Source organism: Dermacentor silvarum, chromosome 1, assembly GCF_013339745.2.
Source record: "Dermacentor silvarum isolate Dsil-2018 chromosome 1, BIME_Dsil_1.4, whole genome shotgun sequence".
NCBI lineage: Eukaryota > Metazoa > Arthropoda > Arachnida > Ixodida > Ixodidae > Dermacentor > Dermacentor silvarum.
In genome coordinates, this window is record NC_051154.1 from 238,964,392 (window position 1) to 238,980,000 (window position 15,609).

Here is a 15,609-nt window from a genome sequence, read left to right on the forward strand (position 1 = left end):
CCGCTCAGTTTCCGTTGAAGCGATACACCGCACGTACCTTCGCCCGCTGCGCGGCGTATGCGCTCGCTGCCAGCGTTTTGACAGTCGTTGGCTGCAGTCATTCAGTGTGATCTATTCATGTTTGTTTGTGCGCGCTCACACCACGCTTGTTCATTCAGTTAGTAATAGTCGGGCCACATTTTCCAACGCACGCTACACATGCAATGCTGCCCAGATCGGCAGTGCAGCACTACAGGTGTGTCCCTTCGCACGCGCTGCCCACGGTAAGCGCTTCTCATCAACACCACCGTTTCACACGCGCCTTCTCGTGGTCATCGAGTCTCTCTTCATGTCGGTCTACTTACGCCGCAGCACACCTGCTTACTTAATCAGCTCATGTTTACTACAATTCATATTGCTACCAAGGCCGCTCACCTTACTTCGCATGACATTGCTGTGTTGCTATCGCATTCATTGCTTCGCCCTTAGGGCGAAACTGTGACATCTTTTTTTTTGAGCTAGTTGCTGAGACATACTGGTAAAAGTATCACGGCGTGCAAAAACGAGAATGAACATACATAGAAATAACTTGTTCTTAGATTAGTTGGTTGACACTTGGTGAATCCATTGTAGCGCAAGTAAAACAGACACAAAGAACACAAGACCGTGGTGTCCGGTCTTGTACGTGTTCTTTGTGTCTGTTTTATTTGTGCGACGATGGCTTTACCAAACATACCTAGACTTGACGGACGCCCTAGCTGTCTATGTGTGTTCTTTAGTCATCGTTTTTTTGGGTCATAATACTTCTACCGGTAAGTGCAGCAAACTTATTTGTTTACGTTTGACATCTGAAAACTGTCGTCGGCGTCAGTCACAGTCAGTTTCAGTTTATCGGCGAACTTCATCCCAGCGATAAAGTCTCGCGTGGGGAAATAAAAAAAAAGGTGTTTGTATTCGTTTGTACATGCGTTTCAATCTCTTTGGCGGCGTACGTCATTAAATGCCGTTCTTGCCCCAGGATCTGCGAGTTTATTGCCAGCCATGTGCCGATGATTTGGTTGACCACTGGAACACGAAAACGCGGCTGTTTAGTTGCACTAGCGCGAGAACCTCGGGGATCTCTGTTACCAAGACTCAGTACGGGCATCTTGTAATACAGAGGAGCTTTTCCTTAAAATGTATACATATACTTCTATAGTGGCTGCTTCATTTTGTATGCATCCTTGGTATCCCGCAGCATTGCAAAATAAATCGTGATCCTTTTGCACTGCAGGACGCGAGGGATCCACTTACCGAAAAGTGGAGCGGCTTGACAGAGTGCGTCCGCAACCTACAGCTGGAGCTGGACAAGGCAGGTCAGTGTGAACGGGCTCAAGTTCGAGAGCTCGAGCGTGGATGCAAATAGTGGTTCTTCTAGGTAACCGGGTTCACATGGCTGTTCGCGTGTTCATGGAAGCGATATGTGATTGAACGGGGCCTGGGCTTTGTTCCCTTTGGAGTGCCGGCCAATCGCGATCCGCTGTTTCGTATGTGCGGGTACACGCGGCCAGCGTTAATTGTCAATAACGAGAAAAATCTGATGGCACGCGCGAGCTGAAAGTGAGAACAGTAGACGTTTTCGTTTCCCAGGTAGACCCCGACTACCCGAGACTGTTTTCCTAAGGAATAGAAAGCGAATAAATAAATAAGGGCAGCAGTCCACGGACCGCCCGGGCAGAACGTTTGCGCTAGCTGCTGTGACGCGTTTCTCAGAACGAAGAAAAATGACGCGTCATTCGCGCAACATCGCCAGAGCGTGTCCCAACTAAAGTCCCTATATAAGAAAAGTACCGCCATCCTTTGATAAACGCCGCTTCTCTCTCTCCTGTATCTCCGATTGGACGATGATAGCGCGCGCTTTTCACTTCTTTATATTTTCTTTTTTTCCGCCTCAGAGCCATGTTGAAAGTCCTCTGCGCAGCCGCAGTCGCCGCCGGCGGCGGCGGCGCGCGCCCGGCCTGAAAGCTTCAACGTGGACTTTCTAGGTGCGCCACCGTCGACTTGGCGTTCGCAAGCAAAAAGTAAAAAAAAAAAGCAAGCGCGTTAGGAGAGGAGGCGGCGGAGGAAGATGGCGGTACTTTTCTTATATAAGGATTTTAGTCCCAACGTGTTACTTTCCTTCCTCGTTTCGTTAGTTTTGCTTTCTCCGTGCTTTTCCGTGATTTGTCTGACCTCGAGTGCCCGTTTCCGGCAGCTAGCTCATGTGACCCCGAAGTATGGAGGTCTGTCCCAAAAGTTCGTGTAGTGCGTTAAAAAATAATTTCACAGTGCCAACGTGGGAGCGGCCCGCCTCGGCTTAAAGTCGAGCTTCCGGACCTCTTTAAATAAAGTTTACACACACATTCTTTAGGGTACATCAATGTGGTCACCTTCAAAGCATCGCCCATTCACACTGCACATGGTTCTATACTTCATCTAACATTGCTGGAGTTGAAAGTACCTTTGGAAGTCCTCTTCTGTTAAGCACTTCAGCTGCGATGTCGTTTCCTTTTGAATTATCCTCGCATCCCCGAAATGCCACCCCCGGAGCACCACTTTGTATTTGGGGGGGGGGGGGATGCAGGAGGCTAAATCCGCGGCGAGCAGAGGAGGGGGTGGGGGTCAGCTTAGTGATGGAATTGCACGCCAGAAACTGACGCACTATCAATGCACTGAGTGCCCAAGGGGTCATTATCGTAGTGCAGAATCCAACGCCCCTCTTTCGACAAATTTGGTCGCACGCGGCGCACACGATCCTTCGGGCGATTTAGGACCTCCACGTATTGATACTTTTCGCGGCTATCCCGTGGGCGCTGCCATGTTTGATCACGTGGTGACGCGTCCATTGCTTGCCTCAGCTGCCTCCGTTAATTGTCTCTGCGCACAGGTCGCATGCAACACAGCGATAACAATTACGTGAACTTTATGCAGGTCAAATGCTACGCTTCCGCCCCTTGGTGTACCTGAAGGCTCTTCGCAGTACCATAGGACTATGGCAGTATTGATTTGTCTAAAACCCATGCGATAAGAAAGCAGTGTGTTCATGCTCGCGTGAACGAGCCAAGAGAGAGAGAGAGAGACAAAACTTTATTTTGATGAGGCACGGAGAAGCGTCGATCTCCGTGGTGGGTGGAGCCTTCAGTCCAGGGCCCCAGCGGCGGTGGCAGCACTTTCGGCTCTGGCGATAAGCTTTCGCTGATCCTCCAGTGCCGAGCTGGTCAGCACCATCTCCCACTGCTCGTGCGTTGCGTTTCGATTTGGAGAGTTATTGGGGATATTTTGGCATGCCCATGTGGTGTGGTAGAGGGTAGCTCGCTCTGTACAAAAAGGACAAAGGGGCTGATAAAGGGTGGGGTACATCGCGTGAAGGAGCGTGAGGTGAGGATACGTGTTGGTCTGGAGTTGCCTCCAGGTCGTGGCTTCAGCTCTGGTGAGGGATGGGTGGGGTGGCGGCATCGTTCTTCTCGAAAGGCGGTAGTGCTGCAGTATATCGTAGTAAGTTTGTAGTGTGTCTGGACTTGGGTCTTCTGGCGTCTCTTGCAGTGCCCGGTTGCAGTGACCTCGGGCTATCGTGTGTGCACGATGGTTTCCGCTGACGCCTTCATGTCCCGGTGTCCAAATTATCGTGGTGCGGGGTATTTCGTTGAGGCGATGTAGAATATCGCATGCGATTTTATGTAGATGGCCGTTCGCGTAGGCTCGACATGCTGATTGACAGTCTGTAAGAATATATAGTTCTTCGTTTTGTCTCGATGCCGAGATGGCGAGGGCAATAGCGGCCTCTTCGGCTGCGGCGACGTTCTGCGTACGAACGGAGGCGGATACCAGTTCTTGCTGTCTGTGTCCAGCCACGCTGATTACCATGCCCTCTCCATTCGGGTACATGGCCGCATCTGTCCAGCGAGCAGTGGAGAGAGTGCCGTATCTCCTGTCTATTGTTATCGCTCGTGCTTTTCTCCTGCCCAAGTGATATTCCGGGTGCATGTTACGCGGAACAGGCGCCACCATTATTTGCTCGTGTAGGGACTTGCGGAGTACTTCTTGATTGTTGGTTGTTGCCACGGGGTATTGCAACCTTCGAAGTGTTGCTCTGCCTGTTCTAGTGAGGTTGAGGCGCGTGATTTGCGCATGTCGGTGTGCTTCAATTAGTTCTTCTAAGGTGTTGTGGATGCCTAGGGATAGAAGTTTCGTTGTTCCGGTGCCTGGAGGAAGGCCGAGGGCTTGTTTGTACGCTTTCCGCAGTAACACATTTATTTGGGCTTTTTCTGTTGATGTTAAGTTCAAATAAGGTGTCGCGTACGTGACTCTACTGACGATAAGGGCCTGAGTCAAGCGTAATAAGTCTTCTTCCTTCATGCCATGTCTGCGACTGGCAACTCTATTAATCATGCGAGCTACGCTGTAGGCAGTTTGTTTCAGTGCGTTTACAGTGTGGTTATTGCGACCACTATTTTGCATGGAGACACCTAATATGCGGAGTGTTTGGACTCTGGGTATAGGTTTTTGGTTTAGGTGTATTTCTATGGCCTCTCTCTCTGTGCTTTTTCTTCTTGATTTCTTTTTGAGAACGAGGAGCTCGGATTTTTCTGGGGAGCATTCCAGGTTGCACTCTTTGGCGTATTCGGTGACAGCGTCTGCCGCCGCTTGCAGGGCGTCCTGCTGTTCTCCATCCGAGCCTCGAGTTGTCCAAATGGTAATGTCATCCGCATATATTGCGTGACGAAGGTGCGGAATCTTCTCTAGATGCTCTGGGAGGTTTTTCATGGCGACGTTGAAGAGAAAAGGCGATAAGACTGATCCCTGAGGAGTGCCTCTATTTGGAACCTTTTTCTCTTTTGTTCTGAGGGTATCCACGCCTACCGTTGCCGTGCGGTCCGTTAAGAATGCTCGAATGTAGTTATAGATTCGTTCGCCGCAATTGAGTTGCGATAAGTTTTTTAGGATGGCCTCATGAGCTACGTTATCAAATGCGCCTTTAAGGTCCAGTGCGAGTATGCATTTTACATGTGTGGTGACATGGTCCAGTACTTCTTCCTTCAATTGAAGTAGTATGTCTTGAGTCGACAAATGCGGCCTGAAGCCGTACATCGTGTCAGGTAAGAAACCCGTGTCATCCACGTGAGGCTTCAGGCGATTGAGCACAGCGTTTTCGAAAAGCTTCCCCAGGCACGACGTCAGGGATATGGGTCGCATGTTGGTGAGACCTGGAGGCTTGCCCGGTTTCGGTATTAGTACTATGTGCGCGTGTTTCCATTCATTTGGTAGTGTTCCCGCTTCCCAATGGGTATTAAAGAAAGTCGTTAGGGCTTCTATTGAGTTGTCGTCCAGGTTTCTCAGCATTTTGTTTGTGAGCCCATCTTGTCCGGGTGTTGTGTTTCGAGTTAGGGAGTGAATACGAGCCAAGCCTCTCCTATGTATACGCCTTTCTACAGTCGATTTATCTTATTATTCACCTGCTGCGTTTTAAAACTGATAATAAAATGTGCAAATGTCCACCAATCAAACGTATTTATGGAAAGTGCAGAACCCAGAGGGTTAAGACCCATTAAAATTGCTGTCGCTTTTTTTGGTCGTACAGCAGCGAATGCGAGCTCACGCACTAGGGACCTTTCCTGTGAATTTCAAAGGCGTCGTAGCTTAGTGGTTCTGGCGTTGCGCTGCTGAGCTCGCGGACGCGGGTTCGATCCCGGCCGCATTTCGATGGGGGCGAAATGCAAAAACGCTCGTGCACTTAGATTTACATGCATCTCGAAGAACCCCAGGATGTCAAAAATGATCTGGGGACCCCCACTACGGCGGCGCAAAACCCCATGATATAATTGAACTTTTCTTCGAAGGTGTCCCTAACATATTCAGCTAAGTGATTATTGTATCTACTAACAATGCGTGTTTCATTGAAGGTGGGTTGACACCCGCATGAAGTGCAATGTACGGCCGAATTGCTGCCCGTCCTTGAAGCGAGCAGGTTAGGGTGCTCGCGCTGACGGTTGTTAACACAAAGACCTGTGTGACCTATGCACAAGCGACCACAAGAGAGGGTAACTTCGTAAATAACATTTATTGTACTCCGGCAAAAATACATATAAATATATGCATATATGCTTTGCTGCGGCCTATACCCATCCCAAAAGCGGTACAATGGCGCCTAAAGCTGGTTCGAAACCCATACATATATCTTTGAGAGCGCTTAGGCGCCCGTTCCTGCGCTGAGCGTTGGCTTCCGTCGGCGTCGTACCTCGTAACCGAGCGAACGAGCGCAGCGAAAGATGAAAGTGAACGCGGGGCGCAGCGGGAGATGAAAGAAGAAAGATATGAGGCGGAAAGCGGAGGAGGAGCGAGTGAGGGGCGGAGACGGCCTGCGCGTGCGCTGATTTGCCGGCGGCCAGGGCATCCGCCGCCGCTTGGGCTATCTCATCTGCGCTTCGGAGGGGGGGGGGGGGTGGCAGGGTGGCGTGAGGGTAGGGGGGCTACGCTCGTCTGCTGTGTGTCAACTGCTGAGGTCAGTCCGTGGTACCAGCGTGTGTGCCGGGGATCACTGCTCCTGCAAGGGGCGATGGCGAGCGGCTACGAGTAAGGTTCGATGTGACACTCCTTCGGATGTTGTCGCCGCTGACACTGGTGGCACGATTTCCCCGCGACGAAGAGTCGTTCTCGTCGTTCGTGGAACGAAAGCGCGCGAAGTGTGGTGCCGCGCAACACGGGTTGTACGGCGACGATGGCTACGATATATGGCGCCAGAGTAGATTGCGTCGTCTGTATGGAAACAAAGCGCTGCATTAGCGGAGGTCTGTGTGCGGCGGCTGGCGGGAATCGCACCCACGCGTCACCCATGCGCTGCCTCTCGCGATCTTCCGATTAGCGAGACAGTCGCGCCACACTTCACTCCGTTTGCAATGTGCCGCACGAGACATATTGTCTGCGCCAGCTACGCTACTCACAGCGTTATCTTCCTAATTTAAACGGTGTGCCTATATATAATAATAATACAAAATATTGACACACGAAATGAAAACACGTGTAAAGCTGCGCTCAAATTTCGCATTAGGAAATATCGCAATCGTCGGTGATATTTTTTATTACTGCAACGGCCCGAAATAGTACGCGACAGGAACCTTTACCAACAGCGAAGTACATGGTATATGAGGCATTAAAACAATTCGAGGAGATCTCCGTCGACTCTTCAATGATATACATATCTAAGACAGCGAAGATCCTTCTTGCACGGTCAATTACTGCTGCTGACGATGCTTAGAAACCGCATTGCCAAGAGCTACCATGCAGTACCTTTCAGAAAGGTCAAAATGCTGCGAGAGAGGAGGTTCCGCACATAAATTCGTTTCAGCAATGTTGGCGCAAACAGTGCCATCTGTAGCAGAAGGCGCCTACGGCTATACAAGCCATACGACTATACGACTCTACAGCTCTCCCCCTGCCAGCAGCGTGAGCCGGCTGCTGGCTCCAGACCTGCTGCGGATGCTTTCCAAAGACGGCTCTTCGTGTCTTTGCTATAATGTTAAAAAATATATATATGCAGGTCCAACGCATATGCTGTAGCTTCACATAGCAACAAATCGAGCTTAAATATCTTTTCTGCAAGGAATCTGCGCCTTCAAGCGCACAATTCGAAGCTTTCTTGCCCTTCCTTCACGGGTTGTGGCGCGTCTGCTCGCCGGTGTATCACCAAGTAAGCCGATCCCGGAGACAGTAATCTGTAGTCACGTGGGTCGCGCGGCAGGGTTAGTCACGCGTCTTGCCGTCCTGCCGGACAAGCACATATTCGCTATATGCTGCAAAACGCGGCGCAGAACGCGAACAGCCACATGCGCATTACCGGAAGCAAAATGACCCAAAACTTCTGCGATGGGAAGAAAACGTGAACAGTCTCTTGCACGCACTTGTCGGTTAAATAAAATTGCACGCATCATGCATTATGCGTGTCTTTGAACAGCATTTAATCCAAACGTTTTGATTTCAACATGCGTTGGGTCTGCCGTTATTATGACAGGCGGCAGGTGCGCGCTGCAGCTTCTGGTTCACCTGACCCGACATTGCTTAGCAAGTGTCAGCCATGACATCCCATTCTCGTCGGAAGAGCTCCCCGCTGTCGACGTTGTACTTTTTGAATGTAAAGTTGGTCGCGTGCCCGCAGAGAGCAAGGCCGACGTAGAGCGCATTGCCAGCCGCTGTCGCGAGATCTTGGAGTACCAGTGCAAAGAGCTGCCCGCCAATGACGTCGCCAAGGTGGAGACCCTGCTGCTGGGCTTCCAGTGTGGCACCAGAATGGCCGCGCACGCCGAAGCCATCGGCTTGGCTCTCCAGGCCATGGAGATCATGAGGCGAGTGTCATGCATGGATTCTTCGATGCATCCAGTGCAACGCGGCAGACGTATACACCTTAAAAGGTGTTACAATCTATACCGCTTTGCGATTCCGTTATTACATTTTCGCCCCCACGAATGTAGCACTAGTTTGGAAGCTACAGTTCGCGTCCACAAATCAGAAGCGTGATAATGCGAGTAAATGTTTCGCTGCATGCACCACGTGTAACAAATTTCAGAGCATCGTTTGCTCATTCTTGACATCCTCGAGCGATAGAGCGCACTTTGTGGCTTCCAGTCCAGTGCCGCATCATCATTGAAACAATAACAGAACACTTAGGCTTACCCTCTTCCGAATGAGTAGCGGAGACCATTGTCGGATGGACGGAGGTGCCCGTAACACAGCATGCAGCATAGTATAGTAAAATCTAAGCTCCATCAGATATATCTTTGGTCCTTCTGTTCACTCCATGCCAGCCAGATAAGAAGGTCAAGACAGCTAGGGAGCACGTCATCTGGCAAATGTAATGAATATTGCATGGAAATTTACATGTCTCAGTAAATGTGAAGTCTTATACTGCTTGGAAATGCGGTAAGCCACAGGAATACCAAATTGACGTTATAAAAGTAACACAACTACGAGTACAGACTGTAATCCCTCGCAGTGCACATGTGCTGTGGCTTTAACAATAATTTCATCGTACCATGAACAGAAAACCGCAGTGACCATTCTTGTTTCTGTCAGTGCATGGACACTTATGACTGCTAGACAAAATTTTTAGGCACCAACAAGAGACACGGCACAAAAGGAAGGTCAGACACAGGACACTTATGACTGCTAGGCCCTTCACGCAGAAATTTCATCAGCGATACATGCGCGCAGCGTTACCAAGTTGCTGGCCTCGTTCAATACGATATATGTGAGCATGGTTTAGCAGCTTATATGTGAGAATATCCTAAACAGCATGCCCCCTTGACCATTTAAGGGGCCCTGAACCACCTCTCGGGCTTGGCGAAAAAACTCATTCCGCCAAATTTTGCAGTCGTGCGCGGCGCGTGGAGTTCACAAGTGGAGCGCGAAATTACCTTCTTCTCAAACACCCTCTTTTCAAACGGAGGTCTCCTCACCCGCTTCGAAGCTGCCGGCGACTGGCATGTGTCGTCATATGCAAGATCCCCATAGACGGATCGGCTCCCATTGGCCGAAAGCTGCCAGGGCAGAGCTCATGTTACTCGTGCATCCGGTGAAGATATACGCCTGGGAGGTGCTGTGCTGTCTCCATGGAGCGGCAGTGTCTGGCCAACATCTTCCATGTCAACAGAAAAGGTTGTTGACGCTACGGCTCTCCCGTGACCGCTTCGCTGCCGTTCTCACGCAGTGGCAACGTACAAAACCTGCGACCTCCGTTTCCCGGGGTCAGTTGCAGGAACCCCACGCAATGTTAGGAGGTGGGGTTGTCACTGACAGCTCCAGCAGCTCCGGTACGAAATGTGCAACCTGGAAACCGACGCGGTATCCATCGGCGAGCTGTCGATGTACGCACACGATCGACAACAGGCCGCACACAGACGACATTACAAACCGCGGATCGGGTTATCAGTACGTGTGCGCTGGGCACCGCCATCGGCGCCGCCCCGCTTCGTCGGAACGAAAGACGTTGAGGGGGAATTAAAAAGGTAAATGTGGCGCTCGTAGTATCTACGCCTCCTACTAGGCCTTTCAGAAAAAAAAAAAAAAACTATTTCGGCAATATATTCCTGGGAGGAACAAAACCTGTTACATTGTGTTTTTGAGGCTTTAAAAAAAAGAAAAAGAAAGACGAAGAAGAAAAAAAAACTTGTTTAGTACCCCTATAAATTAAAGCAATAGGAAACTTCGGCTAATTCTTAGCTGCTCCACGTTCGGTACGGCGGCGTCCAACAAAACATCAACAGCGTAATCTGCAAGTAAAAGCGGCTAACTGCTTATCTGTTTTCTTTTTCATGCAGGAGTTGTTATGGAATGTACAGCCCCATTTATGGACATCACCTAGTGAACATCGGAAAACTGTACAATGATTCCGGAGACAATGCCAGTGCAGAGAACTTCCTACAAATGGTATACCCTCAACTTATAGCCTCGCACTGCTGCTGCATGCTTTCCTATGCGAAAATTACCGGTGAAATTAGACTGTGCTTTCCCTGTGTGCAGGGACGGAATTCGAAATAAATAAATAAATAAATAAATAAATAAATAAATAAATAAATAAATAAATAAATAAATAAATAAATAAATAAATAAATAAATAAATAAATAAATAAATAGGTTGCGTCCGAAAACGATTTCACGGGGTGATGAACCGAAGTTACGAATGAACTTATACAGTGGGGAAACCAAGGACAAATTAAAATCATAATTCGTTAAGATTTGGGTACAATAAAATTATTGCATTCTCATAAAGCCCCGCGACAAAGTGCGCACCCGCAAGGCGAGCACGCCAAATAGCATTTCCTGCATTACCCTGGCCTGCCTCACCGTGGCATAATTCCGTAGTTCCTTTATGTGCGACATAAAACAGAGCCGCCAGTCGCCTTTCGTAAGTGTACCGAAAATGGTTTTCCTTTTTAGGACTCATACCCCTGCATACAGTTTTTTTTTCATCTAATTAACTCCCCCGTTCCAAACCTTAAAAAAATCCACGTCTGCGTTACGACAATACTACCGACTTAGTATATTGTTGACTATCCTCTTGAGCAACTCGGAGTACGTTTTACTATGTGCTTAGGTATTTAATTAAGGATAGTTAATTAATCAACATTTAAATTGTTCCTTTAAACGCGACATCTTCAATAGAGAAATTGTAGAGCCTATATTGACAAATATCTCAAGAAATTTTTTTTCCTGATGGTAGCTGCAGTGGTTTTTAATTTTTCGGGGCTGCAAAGAAGGCGCGAGAGATTTTAAAAAGTACCAGGTGACCATAGGTATGTGCGCGGACCGACATTAGGACCCTCAAATATGCGATCAACGAATGGTCGTTGCCGCATGCAGACCGAAGGTATGCCGCATTAAGCAAATATGACAGGCGATGGCCACGCCCGTCGTTTCCGATACATCGCCATCCGCCGCCAAAACTTGCTTGCCCTTTACCCTGTCTGTCTACAGCAAAAACGCTGACAGAGCTCGAAGAATTGCCATGCGTTATTTATCGCTTATCACATGGCTCCATTTGCGTCATTGCTTTAACAGATATCTCGGCAAAAGTGGAAGCCAAGAACATTGTATTCGATGCATCTCCGTAGCTCAAGACCGGTTCATGCCTTTGGTCTGCGCGGATCACCGATCATTCAATCAGGGGTAGCATGATTAAAGGCACTGATGTCGCTGCGCGTGAGTGCCTAGTCACGTGTGGTACTTTTCTAAATCTCGCGCATTATATTAGCAGCCAGGAAAAATTAAAACAACTGCAGATATCAGCATGGAAAGAAATTATTTGAATATTTCTCAACTTCTCCATTGAAGGAGGAGGAGGAGGAGGAGGAGGAGGAGGAATAAACTTTTATTGTGGAACCAGCAGTTTATGATGGCCGGGCCTAAGCCTCCCATGAGGGGGACGTCGAGGGCTTGCCTCGCCGCCGCCTCACGGGCGTGCTGGGTCGCCAAGGTTTGGTACCAACGTCGAGGGCGGAGCTCCGCAGAGCCTCACGCAACCTCGACGAGAGGGTCGTGGTGTTAACTTGTGTGTACTGTGCTGGGCACTCCCACAGCATATGCGGAAGCGTAGCCGGGTGAGTGCCACAGCACCGGCAGTTGGGGGTACTGTAAACTTCAGGGAATATAAGGTGGAGGCGGGCGGGTTAAGGGTACGTATTTGTTTGTAGCAGACGCAGGTGGTAGCCTGCGCCCGGCTGAACTTGGGGTGATCAGGTGGGGGGAAGGTTCGGCGACTAAGGTAAAATGCCTTAACGAGATCGTTATAAGTATTCAGATTGTCCCTGGTGTCCAACTCGTCTCCAGTGTGCGCGGTTGACTAGGCCTCGCGCAATGGAGTGGGTGACCTCGTTGAGCTTGGGGAGGTGTGGGTGGACAGAGCCCGCATGGGCCGGGATCCATGTCAGGAAGATCATGCTGTCTTTAGAGTGTGGTGCCTGGCGGAGGATACGAAGAGCTTGAGGAGAAATACGGCCTTTGCTGAAGTTAGTAATGACTGAGCGAGAGTCACACACGATGGTGTGACAGGTGGGATCTAGAGTGGCCAGGGCGATCTAGAGTGGCCAGGGCACTTCTTCAGCCGTTTCGGCAGTGGGGGTAGTGACGCTGGAGGCGTGGTGTAGGACTCCATCGCGCGTGGCGACGGCCACAAATCGTGTGCCATGGGAATATTGGGCTGCATCAACAAATGGGACGCCAGGTACATGAGCAAGGGCTTTTATGATAGCTCCGGCCCGAGCTTGGCGCCGGGCCCTGTTATATTCAGGGTGCATATTTCTAGGGATAGGGTCTGTGTGGATCCAGCTACGGATGTCAGTCGGGATCGATTGTTTGGGGCCCTGTTGCTGATGGTAAGTGAAGCCAAGCGCGGATAGAATAAAGTGTCCCGTTTCAGTAAGGGTGAGCCGTTCAAGCTGAGAGCGTTGTTGTGCTTCAATGAGTTCGGCAAGGGTGTTGTGAACTCCTAGTTGGTTGAAGAGTTCAGTACTGGTGTAATGCGGGAGGCCAAGTGCTTGCTTGTAGACCCCTCGTATGAGGGTGTCGAGCTTGTTTTGTTCAGCCCGGTACCAGTTGAGGTACGCAGCAACGTAAGTGATGTGGCATATGACAAAGGACTGCACGAGGCGGAGAAGGCTTTCTTCTTTGAGTGCCCCTCGTCGGTTGGAGATGCGTTTAAGAAGGCGTAGGGTGTTTTGAGATTGGGCGCAGATCTTGTTGAGAGCCAAGGCATTGGAGCCGTTGGTAGAGATGGTGAGACCGAGGACCCGGATACTAGGGACATGTGGTATAGGACTGCCATCTTGAAGGCGTAGAGTGATAGAGTCACAGGGTCGGTGATCAGATTGGTGTTTGGGAGGGCGTCCCCGCTGAATGGGCTTGTAGAGAAGAAGCTCTGATTTAGCCGGCGAACAGCGCAGTCCGGTTCCTTGGAGATAGGCTTCAACCGTGTCAATCGCCGTTTGGAGGGCTGATTCCACTTGACCATCGCTGTCTCGGTACGCCCAGATGGTGATGTCATCGGCGTAGATGGTATGATTGATATTGTCGACTCGTTGTAGTTGCTGGGCAAGGCCAACCATGATTAAATTAAAAAGCATGGGTGAGATAACTGAACCTTGCGGGGTGCCTTTGCTGCCAAGGGGAAGCTGGTCTGATCGTAAATCCCCGGCCGAGAGGGTGACCGTGCTATTGCAGAGGAAGTCACGGATATAATTGTAGGATTGAAGATTTTGCGTTTAAATCAATACTTTAAAAAGTTGGTTAAACAATTAATGTTAATTATTTACCCAAGCTCATAGTAAAAAAAAAAATACGTTGAGTTGTTCAAGAGGGCAGTGCCGGAGTATGCAAGCAGGCTGCATACTCGTAATAAACACTTGTATATTTCAAAGCTTGGTCCGAGTTAGCTGAAACACTCTGTATACTCTGTCATCGCAAAGCAGCCCCTCAGTGTAGTGGGATGCTTCCAACATTCAATATTCCACTTCCAAGAGCCTGTAAAACTCAGCCTTCTAATATCATCCAGAAGTTGTCTAAGTAAACTAAACTTTCGAGCTAAACTTTTCTCCTAAGTGGCGGCTTGAAACGGTCTGTGTGCAAGTGTCCGCATCACAGAACTTGTTACAGAAGGTAAAAACTGGCACTAGGAATACCACGAAGTGGGGCACCCGGATACGGGAGTATTTTCTCTTGTAATGCTAGAGGCATCCCGTATGCCACTGTATGTGATCTTGTCAGTCCGAGCCCAGTTATAACGGGGGAATAAAATTGATGAGCTACAAATAGCTCAATATAGCTTGTACTCCGATATACCCGGACTCGCCTATAACGAACTTAAACTAACTTTTTGGATGCGTTCATTATATACGGATATATTAGCTGCAGACTGCAGTGGAGAAAAAAAAAAAGCCAGGGAGCCCTAGAGGAAGACCTCTATAGAGGTATCCCTCTAGGAAGTATTATAGGAAATTTGTGACCTGCACCGATACACTTCGAAAGAGTCATTTAAGTGTACACCAATTTAAGCGTAGTTGTTTAAAGGTCAAGAAAGCGCGGTTTATATTTCCTTCGTTCTTTTTCCTTTCTTTCTTTTTTTCTTTGAACAGGCAAGCTCAAGCATCTCGATCAGCCATGGCACGACCCATGCGACTTATCGTGAACTTCAGCAACTCCGGAAGTTGAACCGCAGAGGCATTCCTGGTGGTTGTAAATGACTGCCTGCGACAGGACAGCGCTCCGCACAGATCGACGTGCATGCACATTAGCAAAACAATTTCTTATTGAGGTAGGTTGATTAAGGAAAAGGGCGGTATACGCCACATGACGTCAGATCTTAGTGTGAAGACGCAGGCTTCACATAAAAATCTCACGTGCGTGGTTTCCACCACGTGTCTACAGCCACTTTGGAAGCCTGGAGGTTCGGTCCCTTTCAATTTTTTTTTTTTTGTGCTACTGAAATAAAAGAAGAAGAAAAGGAGATTTAGACACCTAACAATGGCGACGGCTGCCTATTTTCACACAGCCGTAATAAAAAGAAGTAATTTAAAATTAGAAGAAGCTACCCAAGTTCGTCAAGTCAAGCACAAAGGTGGCTAGTTTGGTCTCTCAGTGTTCTGGTGTGCGATTGTGCGGGGGAGAAGGTGTTTTCGCAATTCTGCTTTGTGTAACCACGAAAATAGAACCAATAAATTCTGAGAATACCCGCTGGGGAACGTCTGCACCAAATAAACCTGTACGTCAGGGACTTATACCTTAGTCCATACATGTGCGACAAGTGCGTCATTGAAGGTGAAACCACGAATGGCAGAGGTTTGCTTGAAATTGAGAACGGAGTAACGTTTATACGGACGCATCGGCAGAAAATATCGGTAAGTTTAGCATGGGTGTGTGCATGATTGACCGCGGACCATGGGCGTTGCCCGTGCTCCACTGCATGGGCCAAATCAACATAATAAGGCCTGAGCGCTCGGAGACAAGCGATGTTGAACTAGTGAGACCCGAGCCCGTTCTACCTCACTCGCCATATCAAGAGGAAAGGATCAAAAAGGAAGGAGAAGAAAGAAGCGGCTTACTTGTGCGGCCTTGCGGAATAACATCCCAAAT

General features: G+C 49.1%; 1 protein-coding gene across 1 annotated transcript in view; it reads left to right on the top strand.

The window, feature by feature from the left end:
* The window catches only part of LOC119438084 (histone-lysine N-methyltransferase SMYD3), a 58,625-nt gene extending 43,407 nt beyond the window's left edge, over positions 1 to 15,218 (top strand). Inside the window, exons 10-13 of the mRNA XM_037704762.2 lie at positions 1,253 to 1,334; positions 8,147 to 8,333; positions 10,305 to 10,413; positions 14,613 to 15,218. Of these exons, the coding sequence (XP_037560690.1) occupies positions 1,253 to 1,334; positions 8,147 to 8,333; positions 10,305 to 10,413; positions 14,613 to 14,720 (486 nt within the window). The 3' untranslated portion in view covers positions 14,721 to 15,218. The remainder of the gene's footprint in view (positions 1 to 1,252; positions 1,335 to 8,146; positions 8,334 to 10,304; positions 10,414 to 14,612) is intronic.
* The last annotated feature ends 391 nt before the right edge of the window (positions 15,219 to 15,609 follow it).